The 10000-nt window shown below is 44.7% G+C and overlaps 1 protein-coding gene across 1 annotated transcript in view; it reads left to right on the plus strand.

The window, feature by feature from the left end:
* syt2b (synaptotagmin IIb) overlaps positions 1-10000 on the plus strand; it is a gene marked incomplete at both ends in the record, with an annotated part of 14316 nt that overhangs the window by 857 nt on the left and 3459 nt on the right. Inside the window, 3 exons of the mRNA XM_080845573.1 lie at positions 1196-1353; positions 4548-4679; positions 8257-8424. Of these exons, the coding sequence (XP_080701699.1) occupies positions 1196-1353; positions 4548-4679; positions 8257-8424 (458 nt within the window). The remainder of the gene's footprint in view (positions 1-1195; positions 1354-4547; positions 4680-8256; positions 8425-10000) is intronic.

Raw genomic sequence — 10000 nt, forward strand, 5'->3', positions numbered from 1 at the left:
TGGAGATTAGAAATGGGATTGGGCCTAAAATGTAAATGCACCCAATTACAGCCAAAATGTTAGTTTCCATTAGCAGTACCCATGGCAACCTATGACCTCTGACCTCTGGGTTGACCTCTCTCTTTCTGACACCCCAGGTGCCAAGTAGTGTATAATGACAGCTGTGTGTGTTCTTCATAGGTACTATGCACAAACTGATATACACCTGCTCCTTGTCTGAAAAACATAGTCTGTTTCGATTGATATGCATGCATTTGGTAAGCCAGGGGAAGTATTTAAAGTGTTAGTGTGTGAGTGTGATGTGTGTGTGTGTGTGTGTGTGTGTGTGTGAGTGTGTGATGTGTTTATAATATGTGTTGGCCTGAGTGAAGCGATTTGTTAAAGGAATGCAAGTCTGTGGCAGAGAAGTGAGAAATAACCTCATGCAGGCACAATCTAGAGAAGTAGAGACAAAGATGGAAGAACAGGGTCCAAAACAAAAAAGTCAGAAAAATTGGAGAATTAGGACCAAGGGACCAGAGTCATCGCAGGAAGGATTGGAGGAAAGCTCAGGAAAGGTCAAGAAGGTCCAGCGCAGTGCAGAATTCAATGCAGGAAGTAGACACCCCTCCAGATAGTCCACTAGAGCATGGAGTATGGAGGAGCCAACTACCAGTAGACGTGCTCTTGCAAATGAGAAGAAGAGCTAGGAAGAAACATTCAAGGGAAATAAAAGCTATGAAGGACAAAATGAAGAAATGACATGATTAGACCTGGCAAGTGACCCCCTGACCTCAGACACCACCTCCTGACCTTTTGTGTGTGCCACAGTGCCGCCCTGGGACAGTCTACTGACGCACACGCACACACACACACACACACACACACACCGAACACACACACACACACACATGACTTCTTTCTTTTGTGTGTGCTAAAGTGCCGCCCTGGGACAGTCTACTGACACACACACACGCGCACACACACACACACACACACACACACACACACACACACACACACACACACACACACACACACACACACACACACACACACACACACACACACACACACACACACACACACACACACACAGGACTTCTTTCTTTTGTGGGTGCCACAGTACCGCCCTGGGACAGTCTACTGCCACACACACACACACACACACACACACACACACACACGTAACTTCTTTCTTTTGTGTGTGCCACAGTGCCGCCCTGGGCCATCATCGCCATCGCCGTGGTAGCGGGCCTGCTCGTCCTCACCTGCTGTTTCTGCATCATCAAGAAGTGCTGCTGCAAGAAGAAGAAGAACAAGAAGGGCAAGAAGGGCAAGGATGGCTTCAACATGAAGAACATGCAAGGAGATGTACGTCACCACGGCAACATCGCCACGGCAACATCGCCTGTGTCACTACGGCAACCCTTGTTTAGGGCTCCCCACACCTGATCAAATTTGATGATTTCTTCAAAAGCATGGGTTTAACCTGAGAGGCTGACGTTAGGCCACATGCTGAAAATAGCATATTCTTAAAATGAATACAGCTTAGATTTTTTTTTAATTTATATCATATAAGTCCCATAACAATCTTTCAAAGTATAATGTGGTCATGACTGATGTGTTCAAAATGCCACTAACCATGTTCCTGTTTATTCAGGCATGGTAATACTGTCCAGGAAAAGTTCAAAGTCTCTCCACAGATGAACAGAATCTGACTACACACAGAAAACAAACAAACAAAAACAAAAAACACTTACTCTTGTGTAAAAGGGAAGGGGAGAATCTTCTAGGGTTTTTTTCTCTCTCTCATTTCAACAGTTCTCTATGTTTGTGATATACTGTGTTTGTGATATTCTGTGCGTGATGTAGTTCACTGTCGCTTCAATGACAAATGACACACTCTCTGAGAGCCTAGTCCGAGGTGCGGTGAGGATGTACTGTATGTCAAAATGCACCGCAGCTCTATCTAACGCTGACAGCTCTCCAAGCAAGGCTGTGTGACTGAATGATAACCCTGTAGAGTGGATTCATGCTTCCTTCTCAGAACAGGAAGTGACCTACTGTGTAACTGGTGGAGTGTGTCATTTCTCAGGTGTGTTGTTAGAGCTTTAGTTGTTGTTGTTGTTGTTGTTGTTGTTGTTGTCGTTGTTGTTGTTGCTGTTGTTGTTGTTGTTGAGCGCGTGTGTAGTAGTGTAACTGGAGTGTTTGTGAGTTCACCCTCTTCCTCTTCCTCTCTCTCACTCTGCTCTCCTCTTCTCCTCCTCTTGGCTTTGTGTGGTGTGTGGTGTGGTGTGGTGCGCACCGTCTCGCTCCACCACCTGTGGGGACGGCTGGCTGCTGACGGTAGGTGGACAGTTAAGCACTGATGCTCTCTGGCTGCTGGGTGCAAAGCACGGGTGGAGCCTGTGGAGGGGGGGGGGGGGGAGCGGGGCTTGGACGCGACATGCATTGTAACTTCCTGGTTTTGAGCCTATCGGCTGTGGCTGCTTGATGATGAGATAGAGGACAGTTACAATGTAGTTTATGTCCCGCTTCCCAGCCCTTTAAGCACTCCCAATGCGTGCAGAAATAACACTAATCCATTTGCACCAGCGATGAGACATGAATGCAATACAAGCCTGGAGTCACTAATATTTATGAATTATTAATTATGTGGTGGATGAAGCCAAGGCAACCCATAAGAAACACTGTGGCTGCATGCATTAAAGAGCACAGCTAGTTTACAACATTCATATACTATCTCTTAACGCTAACGCTAATGCTAAAGCCATGCTATATCTATATGCTTATATATGCTTATATGTAAGCCATGCTACATATATACAAAATGTAAAGTTAGAAGCGTAAGTTGTTAATTATATGTATACAGATTTTGTGTCCATATAATTAACAATTTATGCGTCTAGCTTTACATTTTTTGTCACATTTTGACATGGAAAAGATAATTTAAGAGATAATTTAAGAGAACTGCCATGCCTTCGCTGTGCTCTTTAATTTGCTGCAAGGGAGATGATGAAGTCTTGACTTGACAGTAGCAACCCTTGGTGACACGCAATGAGTATGCCACATTATTTTGTTCGTTCGGATCTCTTTGGTTTGACACATGTACGTATGCATGACTCTGATGTGGGAAGATCATCTGTGAACACAATAGCAGGTCATCTGAGAGTGTCATGTGACAATGGCCCTCACTCTTCTGACATCATCACTGAAGGACGTTCTATCAGATGTCCGAAATTTGTATTTGCAGTCTCTTTTTTGCAATACCCATTTTTATTTACTAAATTTAAAAGAAAAATACCAGGACAAAATATAAATATGAAATATGTATTTCATGTCATCTGATGTGGTCCCTGTAGTTTAGATTGTGAGTGGAGTCTGCAGTTGAGCTGAAAGGATCTGAAGGCAGAGAGGGCGGCTCTTTAAATCTCTCCACTAGACTGGGGACCACAGGGAATGGACAGCTTGAGCAGGAAATATATTCAGGATCTTTGAAGAGATTTTCTCTTAGATCGGGCGCATTGGGACGCTATTCAAAAACAAGCGAAACTGCGACTCAGCAGTCTTGTGCCCAGGAATAGAACAAAAATCAACTTTGTTCTTTTTTAAAGACTTGGACTCAGCGAGTCCCTGGTGGATTGCTGGTGTGTGTGTGTGTGTTGCTCAAAGCATTTAACTGTAGAGAGAGGCAACTGTCTAAATTCAGGCAGGGGAAAGTAATTAGTTCACTGCAATGCTCGCATCATAACGAGTGTGACTTTAACGACGACCAAGAAAACAAATGAATGAACAGAATCCGAAGAGCTTGAATGATGACATTGAAGTAAGCAAGGGGACTGGCTAAGCACTGGCTTCTCTGAGCACAGGTAACTGAAAATACTGGTAACTTAGTAGAGGTCACTCTGAGTACAGAAACACTAAGCAGGAGGAACCTCAGCACAGGTCAATCTGAGCACAGGTAACTCTGGGTGCCAGTTACTCTAAGCACAGGTCAATCTGAGCACAGGTTACTGCCCAGGTAACTCTGGGTGCCAGTTACTGTAAGCACAGGTCAATCTGAGCACAGGTTACTGCCCAGGTAACTCGAAGTGTAGCTAACTCTAAGTGCCAGTCACTCTAAGCACAGGTAAATCTGACCACATGTAACTAAAAATACAGATACCTCTGAGCACAGGTAAATCTGACCACAAGTTAGCGCCCAGGTAATCTGAGGACAGGTTACCCTACCTGGGGTACTCTGGACACAGGCCTTTCGTGCTCCCATCAGACGAGCCCCTCACCTTTCAGAGGTGAGGTCAATCATCCCTGCATGTGTACAGTCAGGAGCGTGTGTCACCAAGCCTGGTTGTGAACCCAAGTCACTTGCCTGCATCCTCCAGTGAATGACTGACTGACAGCATCAGTGATGGAGCCGCGGGGCTAGGCTAAGGGCCGCATGGGCCCCCAACGCACTCGGCCCCTGGCTGTGGCATGCAGAAACAGGGACTAGTGAATCTTCACCATGAAGCTTCTGTCCAGATTTTAACCAAACCCCCTTTACCCCCCCCCCCCCCGCCATACAGAAACATCAGGATGAAGACGATGAGGAAGGTGAGACTGGAATGACAGAGGAAGAGAAGGAGGAAGAGCCGAAGGAGGAGGAGAAACTTGGCAAACTGCAATACTCAATAGAGTACGACTTCAATGACAATAAGGTCAGTCAACACAACGAACGAACAGGATGTGTGTGTGTGTGTGTGTGTGTGTGTGTGTGTGTGTGTGCGTGCGTGTGTGTGTGTGTGTGTGTGTGTGTGTGTGTGTGTGTGTGTGTGTGTGTGTGTGTGTGTGTGTGTGTGTGTGTGTGTGTGTGTGTGTGTGTGTGTGTGTGTGTTCCTCAATAAATGTCCTGCTACGACAATCTGACGCTCTGACTCAAAGCTTCAGAGAGGTGAGAAGGCTGAGTCACTGCTTCAGAGAGGTGAGAAGGCTGAGTCACTGCTTCAGAGAGGTGAGAAGGCTGAGTCACTGCTTCAGAGAGATGATAATGCTGAGTCACTATAGGGTACTGCTTCAGAGAGATGATAATGCTGAGTCACTATAGGGTACTGCTTCAGAGAGGTGATAGTGCTGAGTCACACCAGAGTTACTTTGTCACCATTGGCAGTTATGAGTCTGATAGGGAGTTTATGGCATGGGGAGTCCCTCAGCGATCTCATTGTGTCAATGTTAAAAAGCAAATAAATAATTTGACAAGCCAACATCTTCAATTGAATAAGGAAAAAAAAGGGGTTGTTGTTTTGGGACAAAAAGGGAAGAGAAGTAGTACTAGTAAACACTCTAAAATCCAAGACCAAATCCGAAATCTTGTAGAGCTTATAGACTCAGATCTGACCTTCACCAGCCGTATCCAAGCAACCACCACCACAGCCTTCTAACATCTTACAAATAGAGCTAGAATCAATGATGTTGTGGCCCAAAAAAGACCAAAAGAAGCTCGTTCATGCATCAATGGTCTCTTAACTGCTCTTCCCAAACAAGCCATTAAGCAGCTGTCTAACATTCAGAATTATGCTGCTGGAGTTCTATCCAACATCAAGAGAAAAGAAGTTTTTACACTGGCTTCCAGTTAGATACAGAAACTATTTTAAAGTACTTCTACAACTCCATAAATGACTGAATCTGATATGTTTAAAACTAAACATGGTGAATCAATATGTAACTGTTGGGCTGCATGCAACCGGAACGAACCTCCAGGTCATAGATGTGCTCTTGATGTAGCCATTTTGAAATCCGGGTTAAAAGCATTTCTCTTTTATTTTTTTATTTCCCCTTCTTTTACTTTTTTATTCCATTTCATGTACCTTCTTTAAACTTCATTTTCTGTTTGATTCTTTCTATTCATATAAAACATAAAAGAGAATACCTAAAAAATAAAAATACATAGTATATCACATATTGTTTTTACAAGTATTTTACCTCCCCCACCTTACTTTTCCTTTTATTTATGTGAAGCAGATTACATTGCCTCTGTGTATGAAATGTGCTATAGAAATAAACTTGCCTTGCCTTGCCTTGAGAGAGTCCCCTAGGACTCGTTGAGTCAGCAATGCGGCCTTATGTAACCACTGATGACAAAAAAGCATTTAGAGCCTCACAGGCCACCATCATTATATACCTTTGATTTCTCCATGCCATTCAGACCGCTTTGGTGCACTCCAATTTAATGGACTCGCCTTTATTGTCCTGTTATCCGCTACACTGTCCCCTATGATAGTGCGGCCACGACCACAAACCATGCAGCATGCCTAACGAAGAGAGCCTGCTTCAGTCATCAATTATGGATTCATTTGAAGAAAGCCTAATCAGTGGAGGGCCCAGTGTGTTATTTCTGTTTCAGTATGCAGCTGATAGTAGTAGCGTGAGGAAGTGAGGAAGACGTGAGCTAACAAGCGTAGCGGACGCGTGTGTGTGTGTGTGTGTGTGTGTGTGTGATAGGGGCTGAGCGTTGGGGAAGCAGGGTAGCCACTGGGTGTTTACGCCTCCGTCAGAGAGGCCGGACAAGGCCCGAAAATCACACACACACACACACACACACACACACACACACACACACACACACACACACACACACTCACAGGGAAGCCACTGGTTGGTTTACGCCTCCGTCAGAGAGGCCGGACAAGGCCCGAAAATCACACACACACACACACACACACACACACACACACACACACACACACACACACACACACACACACACACACACGCACTCACACACACACACACACACACACACACACACACTCACAGGGAAGCCACTGGTTGGTTTACCTCTCCGTCAGAGAGTCTGGACAGGGCAGAAGAGCTAATGGCAGAGGTCAGATCACTGAGGGAGGGAGTGTTCATTTACACGCAGAGCAGTGACCTACACACTGTACCGACACCCACACACACACACACCCAGTCCAGACTGGATGCAAGCCCGATCCTGTGTGGAACAGGTCTTGGGTCAGTTACAGCCTGTGTGTGTCTGTGGGTGTTTGTGTGTGTGTGTGTGTGTGTGTGTGTGTGTGTGTGTGTGTGTGTGTGTGTGTGTGTGTGTGTGTGTGTGTGTGTGTGTGTGTGTGTGTGTGCTGGTTCTGCTCCCACCTACCTGAAGGCTCTCGTAAGGGCAAATGTTACACCCAGGATGCTGCGCTCGTCTAGTGAGCGTCATTTGGCACTGCCATCTGTGCGAGCACGGCAATCCAGACTATTCTCATTTGTTGTTCCACGTTGGTGGAACGACCTGCCTAGCACCACCAGAGCATGGGGCGTCCCTCTCTACCTTTAAGAGGCTTTTGAAGACCCAACTCTTCAGAGAGCATCTACCTTCCTAACTGGCACCTTGACTAGTTCTTAACCTGCACTTACAGCAGTTACATTCCTGCACTTCTTTTTCTTTTCTATGTTGTCTTTCTATTCTTGTGTAAAGTAGTATTTATTGCTACACTAGGGATCTATTACTCGTAGCTTGACTGTTCTCTCCCTTGTATGTCCCTTTGGACAAAAGAGTCTGCTAAATATCATTTTATTTTATTTATTTTATTTTTGTATTTATTTTTTATTTATTTTTCCCAATGTATTAACTGCTATTGTACCCTCGGCACCTTTGAAAATGAGGATCTTAATCCTCAATGTGTCTTCCGAGGCCTAAATAAAAATAAATCAATCAAATGACTAAATGTAAATGGATATAGAGATCCCAGACAGACAAGAGTATAGGCTTACCAGATCTCATTTCATGTTATTAGCATGTATTGGTAGCGTGTGCAGTGCACTCTAATGGAACAGAAGCCGGAAGGCACATGTTAAAGCTCATCTGGTGCAAAGCTTTTTGAAAATATGACGTTTGAGCGACTCGAGTCTTTCTGAAGTATTGGACGATGGGACTAATCTTTTGCAAGTCCGGGAAAGAAGAGTCAGGGAGGTCAGTAGTTCAGGGTGGTTGAACCCTGTTCTTACTTTGTTCTTCCTTCCAATCCTGGTTCTACTGAGGTAGTTAGGTGTCCTCAGCTGTTCCTTACTGTACTGAACAGAGCCTTGCATAAAAGCCTCACACACACACACCTCCACACACACACACACACATACACACACACACAGCCTCTTTCTTTGGTGAGCCCGCGTAAGGCCTTGAGTTTAAAGTGCCTTTTACACCCAGTTCTTTCATTAGTTTATAAAAAATAAAACTTAAAAGTAAATGAAAGACCGGAATGTACTTCAATGTTTCTTTCTTTTGTTGCCGTGCAGCTCAACGTGGGCATCCTGCAGTGTGCTGACCTCATCTCCATGGATTCGGGAGGCACCTCTGACCCCTACGTGAAGGTCTACATTCTCCCCGACAAGAAGAAGAAGTTTGACACAAAGGTGCAAAAGAAATGCCTCAATCCAGTGTTCAACGAGACCTTCTGCTTCAAGGTAAGCCTAGTGTGAACAGCTTTGAAGAGATGCTGTTTCCATGACCCCGTGTTCCTAGCCATAAAAACAGACAAAATTGCTTCTATCGTTCTGTTCAGTTCGTCCTTTTTTTGTACAATTTACTATCAATTACCCTGATCTTTTTGTTCCACTTGGTGTACGGTGTGTGTTTTTATCTTTATTGTTTGTAATGTGAAACAGCTTTAAACGGGTAAGGTGATAGTACACATTCATACCTGACCAGTTGACCTTAATGCAAATGCAAAGGAATTAATGTATACCCCTTTCGATTATTTGTGCCTTGAGAATGAAATGCCAAAACAATGTCAATAATAGTTCAGTACAGTACAGTACAGTACAGTACATTATCTCCCTCTGGAACGAAATACTGTTTTCTGATTGGCTAATGGGGTACATTAAGTTCGTAAAACCGGACACCGTGGACGTAGTCCCAGTAGAAAAGTTAAATCGCCGTTCCATATCAATGCTCTTGAATGGTTACCATTGACAACCAACGTAACATTTTTTTTGACAGCTAGGGTAGCGGATACATAGTTTCAATCTAGTTAACAAGGAAAACAGAAATTGTCTTTGTAGAACTGTACAGCTCGTCGGCCGTTATCCCTTACGTACAGTACAATGCAGTGTAGTGTAGTGTAGTATAGTATAGTAACCAACCCAAGAGGGCACATGTCAACCCACTACTCGTTCAGCTACACTGGGTGTCTGTAGTAGCTGCTTGCATCAAGGCCAAGTCACTTATGCTTGCCTACAGAGTGATTGCTGGTTCTGCTCCCTCGTAGGTTATCTGTTCTCTCCCTTGTACAAAACTGTTCTCTCCCTTTGGACGAAAGCGTCTGCTAAATTACTAAATGTAAATGTAGTATAGTATAGTATAGTATAGTATAGTATAGTATATGCCACAATGCTCATAAAACATTTCAGCTTCCTTATGTTGAGCGCTTAGCAACACTAACTTTAAAGGGAGGCAGGAGATCCTCTTCCCTTGCTCCACTCATGCAAACCCCAGGGCCATCATGGATCATATCTCCCATCTCCAGCACAGGCTATGTTAGGAGAGTGCTGTGTGTGTGTGTGTCGGTGTGTGTGTGTGTGTGTCGGTGTGTGTGTGTGTGCGTGTGTGCACAGGCTACGTTAGGAGAGTGCTCCGAGCGCTACAGTGGGAATAAGCCGTGGACGCTCCAGCCTCCTAATGAGGCCCAGAGGGAATTAAAAAAGATTCTGACGCTCAGCGGTCCTGGACCAGAATGTGCAAAGGAGTGTGTGTGTATGTGTGCCTGTGTGTGTGTGCATGTGTGAGTGTGTCTGTGTGTGTGTATCAGTGTGTCTGTGTATGTGTGCTTGTGTGTGTACATGTGTTTTCAATTCTGATTCAATTCAATTTTATCTATGTAGCGCCAAAACAATACAAATGATTTACAGAGCCCAGGGCCTGAATCCTGCATGTTAGTGGGTCTGCTTATGAAGTGTGTGTATGTGTGTGTGTGTGTGTGTGTGTGCGTGCGTTCGTGCGTACGTGCGTGTGTGTGTGTGTGTGTGTGTGTGTGTGTGTGTG

Source organism: Sprattus sprattus (genome assembly GCF_963457725.1).
Source record: "Sprattus sprattus genome assembly, chromosome: 10".
Lineage (NCBI taxonomy): Eukaryota > Metazoa > Chordata > Actinopteri > Clupeiformes > Clupeidae > Sprattus > Sprattus sprattus.